The sequence below is a fragment of the Octodon degus genome, unplaced genomic scaffold, assembly GCF_000260255.1.
Source record: "Octodon degus isolate 3935 unplaced genomic scaffold, OctDeg1.0 scaffold00005, whole genome shotgun sequence".
In the NCBI taxonomy this organism is placed as follows: domain Eukaryota; kingdom Metazoa; phylum Chordata; class Mammalia; order Rodentia; family Octodontidae; genus Octodon; species Octodon degus.
This window is the reverse complement of record NW_004524581.1, coordinates 31,517,939-31,534,371: the sequence shown is the minus strand read 5'-3', so window position 1 is coordinate 31,534,371 and position 16,433 is coordinate 31,517,939. Positions and strand designations below refer to the sequence as shown.

At 55.0% G+C, this 16,433-nt stretch overlaps 2 protein-coding genes across 4 annotated transcripts in view; one reads left to right on the top strand and one right to left on the bottom strand.

Moving 5' to 3' along the window:
• LOC101592846 (antigen peptide transporter 2) overlaps positions 1 to 16,433 on the bottom strand; it is a 113,210-nt gene that overhangs the window by 95,233 nt on the left and 1,544 nt on the right. Inside the window, exons 1-11 of one of the 3 annotated variants that reach the window (XM_012515400.2) lie at positions 9,241 to 9,947; positions 8,915 to 9,029; positions 8,611 to 8,741; positions 7,714 to 7,919; positions 7,129 to 7,326; positions 6,028 to 6,156; positions 5,743 to 5,931; positions 5,041 to 5,214; positions 4,620 to 4,782; positions 4,216 to 4,352; positions 550 to 1,142 (exon numbers count right to left, since the gene is read on the bottom strand). The exons of the other annotated variants lie outside the window; for them this stretch is intronic. Coding sequence (XP_012370854.1) covers positions 936 to 1,142; positions 4,216 to 4,352; positions 4,620 to 4,782; positions 5,041 to 5,214; positions 5,743 to 5,931; positions 6,028 to 6,156; positions 7,129 to 7,326; positions 7,714 to 7,919; positions 8,611 to 8,741; positions 8,915 to 9,029; positions 9,241 to 9,781 — 2,190 coding nt within the window. The 5' untranslated portion in view covers positions 9,782 to 9,947 and the 3' untranslated portion in view covers positions 550 to 935. Of the gene's footprint in view, positions 1 to 549; positions 1,143 to 4,215; positions 4,353 to 4,619; positions 4,783 to 5,040; positions 5,215 to 5,742; positions 5,932 to 6,027; positions 6,157 to 7,128; positions 7,327 to 7,713; positions 7,920 to 8,610; positions 8,742 to 8,914; positions 9,030 to 9,240; positions 9,948 to 16,433 lie in introns of those variants that run through there. 3 annotated transcript variants of the gene reach the window in all.
• Positions 10,051 to 14,546, top strand: Psmb9 (proteasome subunit beta 9). Its single transcript, XM_004624259.2, has 6 exons — positions 10,051 to 10,328; positions 11,816 to 11,883; positions 12,697 to 12,828; positions 13,393 to 13,522; positions 13,747 to 13,888; positions 14,391 to 14,546. The coding sequence occupies exons 1-6, from the start codon at positions 10,269 to 10,271 to the stop codon at positions 14,516 to 14,518; spliced, it is 660 nt and encodes a 219-aa protein (XP_004624316.1). The 5' UTR covers positions 10,051 to 10,268; the 3' UTR covers positions 14,519 to 14,546.

Here is a 16,433-nt window from a genome sequence, read left to right as displayed (position 1 = left end):
ATGGCTCAGTGGAATAAGCGCTTCCCTGGCAAGTGCAAGGGCCTGAGTTCAATCCCTGGTTCCGCCAAAAAAAAAAAAAAAAAAAAAAAAAAAAAGCACCCTTTCTGCCCGCCCCTCCTCCTCGCCGGGTGCCCGGCTTCCGAGAGCGCTGCAGAATTGAAATCTGTAAACCCCGCCTCTCTCTGCAACCTGTAGCGTCCTGCTCTGCCCAGCAACTGTCAACGTCACCCTGCCCTGGCCCTGCGTGAGTGGAAGAGATGTAGAGCCTCGCCCACTTCCCTAGGAGCCGGGATCCGAGTGATGGGGAGGGGCGCTGGCACCCCTGGGACAGCTGGGGGTGGGGCTGCAGCTGCAGCTACTGGGCGTGGGCCCAGCTGCAGGGCTGGGGCTCTTCGGAGCACGCTCTGGGCCTTGGAGCTGGCTAGGAGGGTGGAGAAGTACAGGTGGAGCCACAGGATAGAAAATGGACTGTGAATCTGCTAAAGGAATGAAACAGCGCGCTGCTGTGAAGTGCACAGAGCCTTTTGAGGTTCCAGAAACAAGAGAAACCACAGTGCAAAACGAGTTTTATTATAAATATCAGGAACGAACAGGACATTGACGAGCCAGCGAATGCCTCTGGTCACACTGAGAGCAGCGGGTCTTCCCTCGCTCTGTGTTCCCGAATATTTCTTCTCCCCAGAGCGCTTGCACCAAAGCATCCGCGGGGCCACAGGCAGTCACACTGAAGCCTGCGCCGCCGTCAAGAGGAGCTGGGAGAAGACATTAGCATTTGGCCAACCTCAACCACACCAGGAAGTTGCCTTCTGCTCGGAACTCCGCCCTGCGGCAGGGAGCCGCCTGCTTCTACTCTGAAGCGCCCCAGAGATCTTCGCTCCCAAGTTCTGAGCCCCAGAGAGCTGGGGGAAAGGCAGTGTGCAGATCCAAGGGGCCTTTCATTCTGGAGCGCGCACAAGGGCCTGCGCCATGTCCCGATAGCAGCCCCCCTGCTCCATGAGCTGCTGGTGGGTCCCCTGCTCACAGACGGTGCCCTCTTTGAGAAACAGGATGTGGTCAGCTTGCTCCACCAAGCTCAGCTGCTGCGTGATGAGAAGCACCGAGCGGGAGCAGCGCTCCGGGCTGTCGTAGAGGAGCCGCTGCACCTGTGGGGGGAGCCACAGCCAGTCAGGGCCGCGCCATCCGCTGGCCAGCCCGGTCAGCGATGCCAAGCACCGCACCGGAGAGGCCTGTTCTCTGGGCCTCTGCGCCACACTGTTGGGCTAAGGAAGATTTTAAGAAAACATGACTCCGTAGAAGAGACACGCATATGCAACTCAGCAGCTGGGGTGGGGGCCTCCGCAACCCGACATTTGAGCCGTCTGCCATCTTCGGTCCTCTGTAGAATGAGGACAACAATACCCACTTCACAAGAAACGGTGACGCTGAAGGGTGGGACTGCTCTCTGATTTTGTAAAAGCGTTCGTGTGTGTTATGTATATGTTTATATGTCATTCTGTCAATAGCTGTTCCTCTTTTTGTTTAAGATCTAAAAATATAGACTTCAAAAGAATGCTTTCTCTGAGTTACCAGCTGATCTAAATAATATCAAAATTAATTTACAATTTTTTAAAAAATCATTAAAATGGGGAAACTGTTGGATAGGACTCTTGATTGGTGGATAGAGGGAGGTCAACTTTGTTCATCATCGGACAGCCCCCAATAACCTTCTTAGAAGACACCACTAATAATTTGGTAAAAGCAAAAAAATTAAAATAAGGTTTTCTCATAAAAGTTGCTACATTAAACATATTCATGCCTTTCTCTCATGCTCCAGATCTTATAATAAGAGGTTCATGACCAGCCAACATGAAGTCATCAGTTAAATGATAATTTTCTCATCATCTGTTATGACTGTTAAGCGACACTACTGCATATGACTATTGATGTCAAATGTTCTTTGTAAAAGTTTAATTACTGTCTATTAACATTCTACAGGAATTTAACTGCTAAAATGTCCATGGCTGATAAAAAAAATAATAGTTCTCTGATCACACTTTATATTTCAAGCTGTTTGATAATCAAATATATTGCTCTCCTGAAAAAACTGTTATTAATTCCTATTTTATATCCCTATCTGCTCATGAGATTCATGCCAAGCTAAAAAAACAAATCTTGGCCCTCAGTCCTCACACGGAAACTTACTTAACCTGACTTTCTGTGTCTTCAATAATAGAAACTATAATTAACCATCCACAAGTGCCAACTTTTGGCTGTGACACTCGGGACTCCCACCAAAAGTAAGACCTTAATAAGAGAATGCTGAGCCTAAGCAATGCTGCTACCTGAGCTCTTCCTGCAAGTGCGGCAAAGAAGGACACTGGGCAAGAGCCTGCCCCAACGTGCAGACTTGCTTCCATCTACAAGCTCGAGGGTCCCTGGAAATGTGACTGCCACGTCCACCAGAGAGCAGTAAGTCATCCACTTCCCTGCTCTCACAGGAAAACTCACTACAGCCAGATCCATCAATACTTGACCTGCTTGGTCTTGCCGCTGAAGAGAAACAACAGAGCATGGGGTCCATGGCGCACATCAAGGGGTCTTTGTAAGAGTCCCAAATCTCACTGGACATCTCAGGTAAAAAAAAACAAAAAAACTTAATTCTTGCTGACAGAGACACCATATATAGTGTTCTTCCTGAGTTCAAAATTGCTGTATTAGATCTAGTCTCCATCGTGGGTGCTGATGACCTACCCACATGATGCCTTCAGACAGGCCCATTCCCTGCTCACTCCAGACACTGTTCTTCACTCACAATTTCCTTATAAATCCAACATACTCCACGCCTCTCAGGGGAACAGATCTCATTCAAAAACTCCATGTCTCTCTCACCTGTCTTCCTACAGTGCTCGTCCTATAAACCTAACCTAAATGCACAGCCAGCTCCTGCCTCCCCCTTCCCTTGTTGACCACATACTCTGAGACGCTTCCAGTCCCACTAGTACCACACATGCTATTCCTACACTGATGCGTTTCAGAGATCCCATGGCCTTTCCCTACATTCCCCAATACCCAATAGCCCCCAAACATCAGAGGGGACTCAAATCCATCATTCAGCATCCCCTTACTCCTTCCCTTCAACATGGTCATGGTAAAATGATACATTCGGATCACAGACTCCCTTCTTGCTTCTACCCAGACCATCAACCTCACCAAGTGTTACCTGAACATGCCCATTCCAAGCCCTGATCTCATGGCCATCCGACCATACCCAACAACACACACACTTGTCCTCTTCCCAAAAAGCCTGTATCTATTGATATCTCCCTTTTACAATTCCCCTCTTCCCACAATCTCACATGTTCAACACACCTCCAGACAAGCCACACAAAATAGACACCCAGCTGTTTTCATGTAACAACTCAATACATAACACTCCATCTCTCCTTGGCTCGCTACCCCTCTAGGATCCCTCGCAGGGCTTGCTGTTATGCTCATGGAAGCCCCCTGCTTCATTTTCCTCATCCACAATACTGTCACAGATTAACAACCCAGAATTTTAAGCAAATACTTCTCTCAGATTACTCCCACCAGGCCTCGCTCCAATGAGACCCCTTCAATGAAGACAACTCCTCGCCCTGATCTCCAGACTACTGGCCCCACGACACCCCCACTCAGTAGGAAGTAGCCAGACGATTTCTTTGCCCTTTTTCTATCAAACAGAATCTGAGATGATAGGTCAGGATTCAAAGCTTCCCAGGCACCTTGCCCCAAACACTCTGCCTCTTGCTTTCCCAGGCAGGCACCAAGCCTCCAAACTCTCTCCCCTTGGCCCCATGCAGAGCCAAACCCAAAACTGCAGAACAAGTCCACCTGACTTTGACCTGGGCACGCAACCACAAAACTCTCCTTTGTGAACATTAAAGGTCTCCCACGGACCAGGTAGCCCTGCCAAGATTAGCTCTCCCTTGGCCGTTCCAGCCAGCGATCACCCTCCCTAAAAGATCCTATAGTCTCCTGTCTCCGCTTTGTTCGCTGCTGTCTTGGTCCACTAGACAGCCAGCCTGCTTGATGCCCTCAGTAAATCTTCTACTCACGTCAGAATGCCTGGTCTGGTCGATTGCATGGGTTCCTAACACCAAGGACACTTGGGATAATGATGATAAGTATGTAACTAACCCAGGATGAGGAAAGACAGGCTGCTGGGTCCAGACACCGAGGTGAGGACCTCTTTCTTACCTGTGAGCGATTGTTCACATCGAGGGCACTGGTGGCGTCATCCAGGATGAGGACACGGGGTTTCCTGATCAATGCTCGGGCCAAAGCCACTGCCTGGCGCTGACCTCCCGACAGCTGGCTTCCACCCTCGCCTGCATCTGCAGAGACAAGAGCCCAGATGAGACCTGGGGAGCCACACGTAGGCCCAAGTGTGCGGACGTTGACACGCACGCATGCACGCGCGCCCCATGGCTGATGACTGCCCCTGCATAGGGAGGTCGTGGGAAGGTGGGTGGAGCTAGGGATGTGGATGAAGCAGCCACCGGAGCCTCATCTGACAGCTTCCCCTGGTGCTCATGGAATACTAAAGGCAAAACTCTAGAGGTTTCAGTAAAGTGAAGCCATCCAGGCACCGAGGTGAGTACCTGTGTCGTAGCCCTGAGGGAGGTCAGAGATGAAACTGTGGGCGCCAGAACTCCGCGCGGCAGCTTTGACTTCTTCCAGAGTTGGCTCCTGGACCAGGCCGTAGGCAATGTTTTCTCGAAGGCTCCTTCCAAACAGCAGAGGCTCTTGTCCCACAGCGGCCACCTGCCGTCAAATACCAAATATGAGGCATAGAACGAGGGAGGCGGGGAGTGATTATATGGGGAGCAAAACAAAAAGTTCGCAAGTCCTGTCCTGGCCGCGCTCCCATCTCCGCCCTCCCAAGGTCTCCAAAAAGTGCACACGTCCTCTCCTGGCCCCACTCCCAGCTCCACCCTCGCGAGGTCTCCTGCGCCCCTAACCCTCCTTTCACAAGCTCAGCGCATCTTCCTTCGTGCCCCTCCCCCGCACCTTCCCCCTCACCTGTCTGTGCAGGTGGCGGTGCTCATACTGGGGCAGGGGCCTCCCATCCAGCAGCACCTGGCCCCCCGTGGGCTGGTACAGGTTCTGCAGCAGAGCAGCCACAGTGCTCTTCCCAGAGCCATTGGGTCCCACCAGGGCTGTCACCTCCCCAGGTCGTAGCGTGAACGTCAACCCCTAGATGCCGGAGAATTGCAACACAAGAGGCAGTTGGAGGCTCTAACCTCGACCTGTTCCTGTTCTGTTGCACTGCGTGGTATCGCTCCCCAGCAAATAAAGGGGAAATGGGGCAACACAGCAACCCACCCAGAGACTTCTGATATGATGCCTCCCCCTGAAGGAGAGGCGGAGAATGAGGCAAGACAAGGGCACAGTCAGGCACACTGTGCCACACGCCTGACACCAGGTGCCACCCAGAAGCTGAAAAAAACACATTCCAAAAACTGTACCAGGAAAGGTGCCTGGAGATACAGATTTCTCTGTGGCCACTCCTTGGAATGTGAGACACACACACACACACACACACACACACACACACATTCAAACCTCTTCTCCTACTTGGAAGCCCAAGCAAGCTTGAGTTTGCATGACACTAATGGAGCAGATGAGATTACGGAGGACCTAGACTTGATGTTAAAGCAGGAAGCAAGTTCAGGGCCTCAAAGGTGAGGAGGGTGGGCGGAACACGGGGATGAGAAGCTGTACCTGCAGCACCAAGACATCTGGACTGCTTGGGTAGGCAAAGGAGACATCTTGGAACTGGACGAGGCCCTCCATGCTCAAGGGAGCCAGCAAGCCGCTGGGTGGGCACTGAGGAGTCCGATCCAGGTATTCAAATATTTCCTTCGAGGAGCCCACTGCCTTGAGTATGAGGGGATATCGCCGCAGAAGTACCTGGGGTAGGCAGGGGTAGGGAGACTTAACCAGCTTGCAGCACTGTGTGGGTGAGGATGGGACAGGGAGGGACGGCGCTGCGGGGCGGGGCCTCACCTCAACAGCAGAGGTGAACTGCTTCTGGTACAGGACAAACGTGACGAGCTTTCCACTGCTGATGGCCCCGCCGGTCACCAGCTTCCCACCAGTGTAGAGGATGCCCACATTGAGCAGCATCCCCGAGACCTGGAGGGAGACCCACGAAGAAAAAAGGGCTGTGGTTGAAACAAAAAGCAAGTTTAGAGGAGACTCATAGAGTGATTAGTATTGAAGACATGAAGGCCTCTTCTCCCAAATAACGAGACAGGCCTGGCAGGCAGAAAAGGACACGTGAACTGCAGCGGAGCCCCAAGTCCTCTGTGTCCTCATCACCCACACGTTATCACCTTGCTGGGAGGGACACGTATGCTTCACAAGAAGCTTTTATGAAAATGGCAACAGCTAATACTCCCATTAAAGGGTCCCACTAAAAGAAATGCTGTAATTCTCTTTTTAAAATGAGAGAAAGTCTCAGCAAGGAGTCTCACATTACACTGCCATCGGCTCAGAGCTAACAATTGGCAGCCTTACGACATGGTTCCTGCTTTGACCCTTTTTTAAAAAAAATGTGTACCCAGACTTGTGATCCTCCTGTCTCAGCCTCCTCAGAGCTGGGATTACTGGCATGCATCACCAAGCCCAGTCTGGGGACCAGCATGGCATGCAGTACTGGGGTTCGAACATGGGTCCTTGTGCTTGCCAGGCAGGTGCTTAGACCGCTGAGCTATCTCCCCGGCTCTGGTTCTTGTCCCTGCACCTCCAGCCTCCGGCATTCCCTTGGATCCCAGGGCTCCCCTGGCACACGCATGCTATCCAGGCATAAAGCAGGCCCACATGGGAATCAGGCTTTCCCCAAAAGACAAAGGACTGGGAACCTGGGACACATGGCATTTCTCTAATCCACAAAGTTGGGTGACCTTCCTGTGCCACAGGGGAAGGAAGCCATCCAGCATCCCTGGCTGAGGACACTGAGTCGGGCCTGAGCCTCAGGCCGCCAGGGTGGAAACACAAAGCCAACTATTCCACAGCAAAGGGGACGGGCGGGGAGCAGAACTGGGCAAGGATCGGAGTCAGGCACCTCAGGGACAAGGCCCCAGGCGCTCACATGTGCGTACTCACACTGGTGGTCCCGAAGTCAGCTACGTAGGCCAGCGCTTTCTTCTGGTTGATGGGCTTTATTTTCTCCAGCTTCTGCCTGAACTTCTGGTCCTCGCCCTCCTCGTTGGCAAAGCTCCGGACCGTAGGCATCGCTGACAGGGCCTCGATGGCCACCTGGCTGGACTCAGCCAGAAACTGGTGCTCCTGTACTGCCAGAAACTGTGGGGACAGCACAGACACGAGCTGCCACATAGCGTGGGCAGCCACAGGGACTCTAACAGCAGAGCTGCCCAGCTGGAAATTCCAGGTGACAACAGTGGGGAGGTAGGCCGAGCAGCATGAGGCACACTTCTGCCCCTGGACACTAAGGAGATGCAGGGGAGAAGAAGGCGGCTCAGGCTGGGTGTGGGAACATAGTTAGTGGGAACCACCACTCATGGGCCGAAGGGAGAGGACAGAGTGCGGACGTTACTGCTGAGCCACGTAAGAACGTGGACTACAGAGACAGGGACAGGGAGTTCTATGGAGATGGAGAAGCAGGAAGGTCCAGGGGAGTCATGCCGACAGGGACCTGTCAATTCTGAGTGCTGAGGCTCCAGGACGTACCTTGTACCACTTCCCCAGCTTCCTGGGCAGAAGGAGCAGCAGGGGCAGGGCAGCCAGGTTGACCAGGGTGAGGGACGGTGACTCCCAGAACATGAACACCAGGGGCCACAGTCCTCGTACCAGGTACCACATCAGTATGGACAGCTCAGAGCCCAGAGACTCACACACACTGGCCGTGTCACTCGTCACCCGAGATGTGATGACTCCTGCCAGGGTTGGGAGGAAGACAGTAGAAGGAATGAGAATGCTCTGGGTGAGGTGGGGGCTGACCGAGCCAGGTGCCAGGGTGGAACCGTTCACATGGTGCCCACAAGGCTAGGGCTTCGGGTTGGTGTGGGGGCCTCCATGCAGGGTGATAAGTGTCAGAGAGGACAAGCCTAGCCAAAGCCCTTTGTCTGAAACCTGAAAAAATTCATCCGTATGTAATTTCCATTTGTCAGAATCATTTGTCTTCCCTACAAAATTTGTACATCCCTGCTGTATACTAGGTAAAAAAAAGTCCTGACCACCACCAGCAGGCACTGGTCAGAACCAGCCCTGCGCTAGGATGGAGGACACTGGGTTGAACCCCAAGTCTGTCTGTAGCCATGAGTGACCGTACAAATTTTAGCACTGTAGGCTTCAGTTTCCTTCTCGGGAAATGAGGCATTCCGCCTCTGTGGATTCAAAAGTCCTAGTCTGAAAGTTCTGTAGTTCCTAAGAATACAGAGGCCTATCTTCATAAAGAATCCTAGTTAAAAAGCGGTACGCCTTTATTAAGGCAAAGAAGATATATTAAGGTGAAATAACATGTGTGGCAAATGTGTAGGGAGGGAGGGATTGATCGTGGTTGTAATTAAAGAGCACACACGGTATAAAGAACAGACCAATGTAAAATGAAAGAATTCTGTATGAAACCTGCTTGGTTTTTCTGGAAGAAGTCGGTTTCCTGGTGCAACACAGCCTGAAACACCTCTCTCTGAAACTGGCTGGACACATGGCCCTTGGTGGTGTTGTACATGGCGTCACAGAAGAACTCCATCAGCCCACTGGAGAGAGAGACAGAGGGTGAGGACGTGCTGGGGAGGACAGGGAAGCCAGGCGGAGTCCCAGCGGGAGTGCTCACCCAAGTTGGTCCCCAAGGGTGAAGTCCCAGGCCCCCAAGGACCAAACTCAGGCCCCCAAGGGCCCATTCCCAGGGCCCCAAGGGCCAGCTCCAGACCTGGCTATGGTGATGACGACCATCAGGGATATTCTGTAAGTGAAGTCGGAGGCTGTTCTGTCTGGCAGCATCCAGTCAGTGAGGTGGCCAGTGAAGAAGGGAATGGCCATCTCTCCTGGGGACAGACAGAGGTCTGTCAGCCGCTAACCAGGCTGAGATGGGCCCCCCTGCCACCTCCAGGGCACTGGAGGCCAGAGGCAGGGCGAAAATGGGACTCATGGGGTCCCACCCTGATGAGCCCAGGAGAGCCCAACCCACTGTGGTACGGGGCAGCAGGGCCTCGTACCACAGCCCTGGATTCCAGTCCCGCCCTGCAGCCCCCTTACCCAGACAGGAGAGGACCAACAAGGCCAGAATCAGCGGGAGGCGGCGAATCTCGGGGCCCAGGAGGCCTAGGAGCCTGTGCAGTGAGTCCTCGGCGCCACCACGGGCGCCGGGCCCCCAGAGGCTCCCGAGCTTGTGCCACAGGGCAGCTGCGGGCAGGGCTGTCGCATAGCAGAGGATGAAGGCGTCGGGGCGGCTTCCCCAGTGCAGAGCTCGGGTGCCGTCAGAGTCCCCGTGGGCTCCCCCGGAGACCTGCCGTCGGAACAAGGCTAGTGCCGGCAGGGCCAGGCCCAGCACGGCTGCCAGGGGCTCCAAGGCACTGAGCCACCCGCGGTCGCGGGCGCCGACCGCTACCCTGAGGATGCCGCGGGTGCCCACCCACAGCACGGCCCAGCGGGCCAGGCCCAGCACCCAGGCCCGGAGCAGCGGGGACGCCCCGGGCAGCAGCAGCGAAGCGGCGGCGGGCAGCGCGGGCCGGAGCAGCGCCCAGTCGGCGAGCAGGAGCAGCGCGGCGCCCAGCCAGGCAGGACGAGGTCGGGGCATGGTGGTGCAGTGCTGCCGGGTCCCGGGGCTGCGCGACGGCGACGGCGACGGCCCTACCAGCACCAACGAGCGGGCGCCGGGGCAGAGCAGGAGCGGGGCTGGGGCGCGCCGGGCAGTCCCCGCTCTCGGAAAGTCCCGGCCCGGCCCGCGCCAGAGCCGCTGCCTGGAAGCTCTGCCTTTTAAAGGAAAAGGAAACCGAAAGCCGCGCCGGCTCCCGAGGCCCGCCCCCTCCGCCGGGGGCCCGCCCCAGCCCTGCGGCGCCCTGGGACTCCGAGCAGACGCTGCGGCCGCGACGCCTCGCTGGCCTTATCGCGCGCGTCCCGTCCCGGGTCCCTGCTCCGGGCTCGCCAGCTCGAGCGGGTTTTCTCCTAGCTCGTGGCGGTCGCCGGGCAAATCCGCGACTTGGGGGAGCGCGAGCGCCTCCTAGCGGGCGCGAGGAGCCAAAAACCCGCAAAGTGCGCGGAACCAGATCGCAGGCGGGAGCGTGATGCTGAGGCTCGGGGCGTTCGCCTGGGACCTGCCCGGAGCCGGCGAAGTCCACACCGGGGTGCGGCGTGGGTCTGGGATCCACAGAGGAGTGGAGGTGGCGGGGCGGTGGGAGCCCTGTGAGATGGGGAGTGGATGTGGAGACGACGGGAGCTGGGGGCCGTCCGATGCGTGCGCCCTACTGTGAACCCCGGGTGTCTTTGCGGACGGGAGCCCGGGGTCCTGCGGGACTAGGCCTGAGACGCCTGGGAGCGGGGTCTGGCTCCTTAATGGGAGCGGCAGGGACGCCGCGGGGAGCTTTCGCTTTCACTCTCCTCGAGGCTGCGGGGCTGTCACCCCAAGCGGGCTGGAGTCCCTGCAGAAACGGATGGCATAGCCCTGAGCTTGCAGGAAGAGGGGCGCGGACGTCCACTGCTCACGCGTGGCGTCTCATTACCCGAGTACTCGCACCGCCGCTGACGGTGTGGGTGGGCGAGTCCACCACGCCGTCCGAGCGACCCCAAGGCTCTTGCTGCCCCGGCCCGGATTCACCATCCCAGCCCTCCCAGGTGGAACCTATGCCTCCCCGAGGCCACCAGCTTCCCCTGACACTACCACCTCTCATGGCTGGGGCGCACATGGTGCAGAGCCGCGGCCTCTGGGATGGGTCTAGCTTAGCTCCCTGGTCAGGTGTGCTTGGTGAGTCAGGGTGTGCGGAGAGCAGGCACGGGGCGAGATCCTGGACACAACAGAGTGCGGTGGGAAGGGGAGGGGATGATGGAGCAAGCCTACTCTCCCTGCCAGCTGACAAGCCGAGAGCAAGATGTGAAACCCGGGCCTAGGAGTTAGGCCTGGGATTCAGTCTAGGGTCTGTTGTTCCCTGTCGCGTAGAATAGGTGTTCTCAAATGAACTCAGGAACTTTAAGGCCTGGAGCTCAACGGGAGTGGAAGGAGTGGCGCTTTATCCTCCTCCGCTCTCCCTTCAATCTGTTCCTGGCCCAGAAAAGTCGGCTAGGCCTCACAGTCAGTCCTCCCCTGGTACAGCCCTCCTGCGCTGGTAAGCTCTTTACCTCTAAGTGCCTTCAGAGCGAGGTTTCTCTTCCTCCCAGTGTGCTGCTTGCTGCTCCTTACTGCCGTCCTCGCTTTGAGCCCTGTCTGCGCTCAGCGCCAGTCCTTGATGAGCCCCATTGCTCGGTGCATTCTGAGGGCTCCTTCCTGATTAATCAGAGGCGCGAGTGGAGGCTTCCAGGCCAGAAAGACCTGATCTTGTTTCCCGAGTCCTCGGGCACTTGTGCTGCGTCGGGCTGCGCTGAGCGGGCAGGCTTTGTGACTTCTCTCCAGAGCTGAGTTTAGGAACATTGTTCTTTCTTGTTGCATTGCAGCCAGGCTGTGACATTGCCCTGCGGATGAGCCAACAACAACGTGAAAAGATTGGGGAGGGGGCGACGGTACTGGGGTCAGCTCAAGCCGAGTGACTGCGGGACTTCCAAGCACTGCGAATGTTTCATCTTCTGTGACACAAGGCTCAAGGCCCCTTCTGCACTGACAGCTCTTATTCTGTCCTTGCAGACAACCATCATGGCAGTGGAGTTTGACGGCGGCGTCGTGCTGGGTTCCGACTCCCGGGTCTCTGCGGGGTGAGTGCCAGCCAAGACGTGTGCCTTCGGAAGCACACTAGTGGCCCCCCAACACGCTTTCCTCACCCATCCATGAGCGATCTGACCGACGGGGCCTTTCAGGAAGCGGAGCTGACGCTTCAGAGCAGCATGATGTGGGCACCGTGTGGTGTCGGAATCCGTGAAGCGGGACCTGGGGTCTGGGTGCTTCGGTGACCTGACCCTGGGTGAGCACGGTTGGCGTAAGGTCAGAAGAGGCCCCGCGGCTGGCTTTTGCTTCTATCTGAGTACAAATTTTAAATGTTTCTGTCAAGCAGATATCTTGCTTCTCACTTACCACGTCTTGAACTAATTTTTATCTCTTTTGGATTTCTAGCCGCATGTAAAGAGAGTGTGTGGGCTTAGATCAGTATTCCTTAGTGTTCCGTAGACTATAACATAATTCAGGATGATCAACAGCAAAGAAACACGGATAGGATGCACATTTCTCTTAACTTTTTGCTTTATTATAAACTCTAAGCCTGGAAAAGTCTAGGTTTGAAAGTCCTCTTTGTGTGTGTGTGTGTGTGTGTGTGTGTGTGTGTGTGTAACCGGGGATTGAACTCAGGCCCTTGCCCTTGCCAGGCAAATGCTTATTCTACTGAGCCATCTCCCCATCCCAATTTTGATTAACACAGTGATTGCTTTATCTGAGACAATGTGTTTGCTTTCCTCCTTCATCCAAGCGTTAACTTCAAACTATCCTCTTGTCAGATTAAGCTTGAGAAACGCGGGCTGATTGACCATAGCATCCCCCCAATGCTAATGTTGATGGCTGCTGGCTCCTTCCCACAGACAGGCCGTGGTGAACCGAGTGTTTGACAAGCTGTCCCCACTGCACAAGCGCATCTACTGTGCCATGTCCGGCTCTGCTGCTGACGCCCAGGCTGTGGTTGACTCGGCCGCCTACCAGCTGGAGCTGCATGGGTACGAAGCTCGGGTCCTGACTCCCCGCCAGCTCCAGTTCCCCGGCTGCAGCGGCCTGTGCTGCGCCCGCCCCAGGGGCGCTGTTTTGGCTTCTGCTTTTACGAGCTTTGAACCAGAGCTTGAACCTCTGCCAGGTTCTGCACCTGCAAGGTGGAGACGCTAGTGCCTGCCCTCCCTCACTGGGGGGCTGTTTGAAAGTCAGTGATATATTAAAAAACTGGAAATCACTACCCTAATATAAATAATCAGGGAGACAGTGATGTGACCCCCCAATATCAGGCAGTTACCACACACAAAGCTAAGGTCACTTATCTGCCTCACCCATGAGGGCAGGGCACATAAGTGGTTGCTGCAGCCAGGAGAGGGCTGTGTCTTTGCCAGGAGGTCGTGGGGGGCAGAGGGAAGGAGGGTAAATGATGGAACGCTCTTTCCCTTGGGAGCGATGGGCTCTACTTCCCCTGCGCATGTGGGAGGGAAGCCCCAGTTGCACCTACTGCAGCTGTAGGTTCAAGTGCCTTGTGGCAGGGAGGAGGATCCGAAAATTCTGTCTAACGTTTCCTCCAGGATAGAACTGGAAGAACCGCCCCTTGTTCTGGCTGCTGCGAACGTGGTGAAGAACATTTCCTACAAATACCGGGAGGAGCTGTTGGCACATCTCATTATAGCTGGCTGGGACCAACGGGAAGGGGGCCAGGTGAGTCCCTCCGAAGGCAGCCCTTTCTCGGGGTTTCCCACTCCGCTCTGCAGGGCGGCGAGGCCCTGAGTCATGCTAGCAGTGTTCCTCTAAAAGCATGCTACAATCTCAGCTGCTAGAGAGATGAGGTAGTAGGACCTCGCTGCCAGGTGCAGATACCGCCAGCCCGATTTAGGGACAGAGCAGTTGGATGAGTCTCTGGGCTGACGGAAGATCCTCCGCAGGTCTACGGGACCCTGGGAGGGATGCTGACGCGACAGCCCTTCATCATCGGTGGCTCTGGCAGCACCTACATCCACGGTTATGTGGACGCGGCGTACAAAGCAGGCATGTCCCCTGAGGAGTGCAGGCGCTTCACCACGCACGGTAACTAAGGCGGCGGGAAACCTCGGAGGGGCGCTACACGCGGGCCGGAAGTGGATTAGGAGGAGCAGGAAGAGGGCTGCGTGGATGGACTTTTCACTTAATGTCCAAACTGGGACGCTTCTGAGAGCCACAGGGCGTCAGGGTAAGTGCTAGAGTAGAAGGGCCTTTGGGACAACAGGGACACGTCAGCACTGCTCTGAATAAGCCCAGTGGGATGTGTGGTCACCAGCAGACCTGCGTGCCCCAATCGGCTCACCAGAGATGACTGTCAAAACCCAAGAACGAGGCAGCTACTTACATCCTTCACAGCAGTGTTTATATCGCCGGCTTGATCAGATGCTGCCTACTTTTGCTTTTTAAGCACGCCAGTAAAGAGGGCTCTCTGGAAGGCAGGACTTAAAGTGAAAGTGGTAGTCGGCGGCGTGAGGACAGGAGGGGGAGGAAGTGAGTTTTGAAGCTAAGCCATCCTCTCCTCCTCTCTCCAACCTGAACCGCTCTGCAGCTATCGCCCTGGCCATGAACCGGGATTGCGCCAGTGGGGGTGTCGTCTACCTGGTCACTATCACGGCTGCTGGCGCGGACCATCGAGTGATCTTGGGGAACGAGCTGCCAAAATTCTATGACAAGTAACTGTACCGCCAGCTTCCCTTTCTTGTTTGTAATAAACTCGCTGGGGCAAGAAGCTGGTATGGTCAATGGGAAGGGAGTGTTGGGGAGGGGAAGCGCGGGGCAGGGCCGTTCTTCCCTCCCAGGTGGCAACAAGCCTATTTATTTATTTTGTGCTGGAGATTGAACTCAGGACCTTGCATTTGCTAGGCAGGTGCTCATGCCGCTGAGCTGTCTCCCTGGCCCCTTCTGTTTTTACCCCTGGTCTGAAACATCTTTCTCAGAGAAAGAAGAGAGGAGTGTGCTGGGGTTAGAGAGAGCCCTGTACATGACAGGTCACTGTGTATTGAGTGACTTTTAAAGATTATGAGTCATAAAAATTCTCCCAGGGCTTCCACGGAGCTCAGCAGCAAAGCCCATTAGCAAATCCCGTGCTGCCACACCGGAGGCCCCAGATTCAACCCTAGCACTGAAAAACACAAAAAGTTTATTCTGAGGCTCCAGGGTTGGGGTGCGGAGAAGCGGCCCTACACGATTGTCGTTGACAGGAAGTTGTCGCAGGTGCTGAGTAACTGTTAAACAAAGCTGAGCCCCGGGCCTATCGTTGCCACGCGTTTCCTGTGAGCCCCGGTTTTCTCCCTGTCACAGTGCTGAGTGACTTCTGAGGCAGTTCACAGCTCCGGCAGGGCTGTATGCTAATAAGTGAACTCTCAGCAAGCAGACTTTTGCTAACACATGAACTATGTAAGAGAAATACAGTAGCTCTCAGGCCAAATGTACAAACTCAAGGTCCCCCGAGCAATCCTACGTCCTTGGGAGTGGCGGGGGAATCTACTCACAGACGGCCCAAGGTGTTTCTAGCCTTGCTATTTAACTTACTCTGAATTTTGAAATAATAGTCTAAAGCCGACCTGTCCCACCCATCATGACTAGAAGCCCAAGCACCCAGAGGACGCTGGAAGTGAACAAGAGCAGGGGCTGCAGGTGGTCAGCCCCAGAGACGCCGCGTCCCGGGTGTGGCGCCCACAGCTCTGCCCTAGAGCTGCTCGCAGGCGCTCGGCTGCTCCATGACTTAGTGCAGGTGCCAGCCCACGCTCAGGAAAGAAACGGGGCTGGGACGCAGGAGAGTGGAGGGGAATCTCCAGAATGAGCGCCTGGAGAGGGCCCCCCTGATCGCAGGCGAAGCGCACCAAGGCCCTGTCAGGCCCTGTCACCCCGACACATCTGTGCGTCCTGCCCTAAGCAGCAAAGGCTTGAAAAACTAAATCAAGATTTAAGGCTGCTTCAAGCCATTCAAATTGGAAAGCTTCAATTTTTTAATTGGCCACTTTGTTCTCAGTATCAATTCAATTTTTCTCTTTATAATTTCTTTCATTATTTTGCTCAGTTGCTCCCCCCCCCCCAGTTTGTACAGGATAATTTTAGATCCATTATCTTTGAAGTATTTGAAACCATGAAATTTTTTGTTTTTTGTTTTGCGATACAGGGGATTGAACTTGGGACCTTGCACTTGCCAGGCAGGTGCTTATGCCACTGAGCTATATCCCCGGCCCCATGAAATTCTTTTACAGTACCACTTTATCTATACCTACAAAATTTAGTACGTCATATTTCTGCCACTGTCCCCTCCTACCCTCCATTCTTAAAAAGGGTTTGTAACATTTCCAGAGGTGGGCACAATTTACAGAGGCAGAACAACCTGGGGCAAAGGGAAAATCAGGTTAAGAAAATACCCGAAGCTGAACACTAAAAACTAATACACAACGTGAGTGTCTTAAAAGAAGTGATATGGAGCTGGCTTATAAAACCAGATCAAAAATACCCAGGAGCTGTGCGGGGCCACCTAGCCAGGCCCAGGACTGACTGTGGGCGAGTACCGGCACCCCTGAAATCAGGAGCTGTGCGGGGCCACCTGGCCAGGCCCAGGACCGAGCGTGGG

Coding starts and splice junctions, on each gene's coding strand:
- Psmb9 (XM_004624259.2), top strand. CDS start 10,269: ATGCTGAGGCTCGGGGCGTTCGCCTGGGACCTGCCCGGAGCCGGCGAA. Junction 10,329..11,815: donor CCGGCGAAGTCCACACCGGG/GTGCGGCGTGGG, acceptor CTGTCCTTGCAG/ACAACCATCATGGCAGTGGA. Junction 13,889..14,390: donor CAGGCGCTTCACCACGCACG/GTAACTAAGGCG, acceptor ACCGCTCTGCAG/CTATCGCCCTGGCCATGAAC.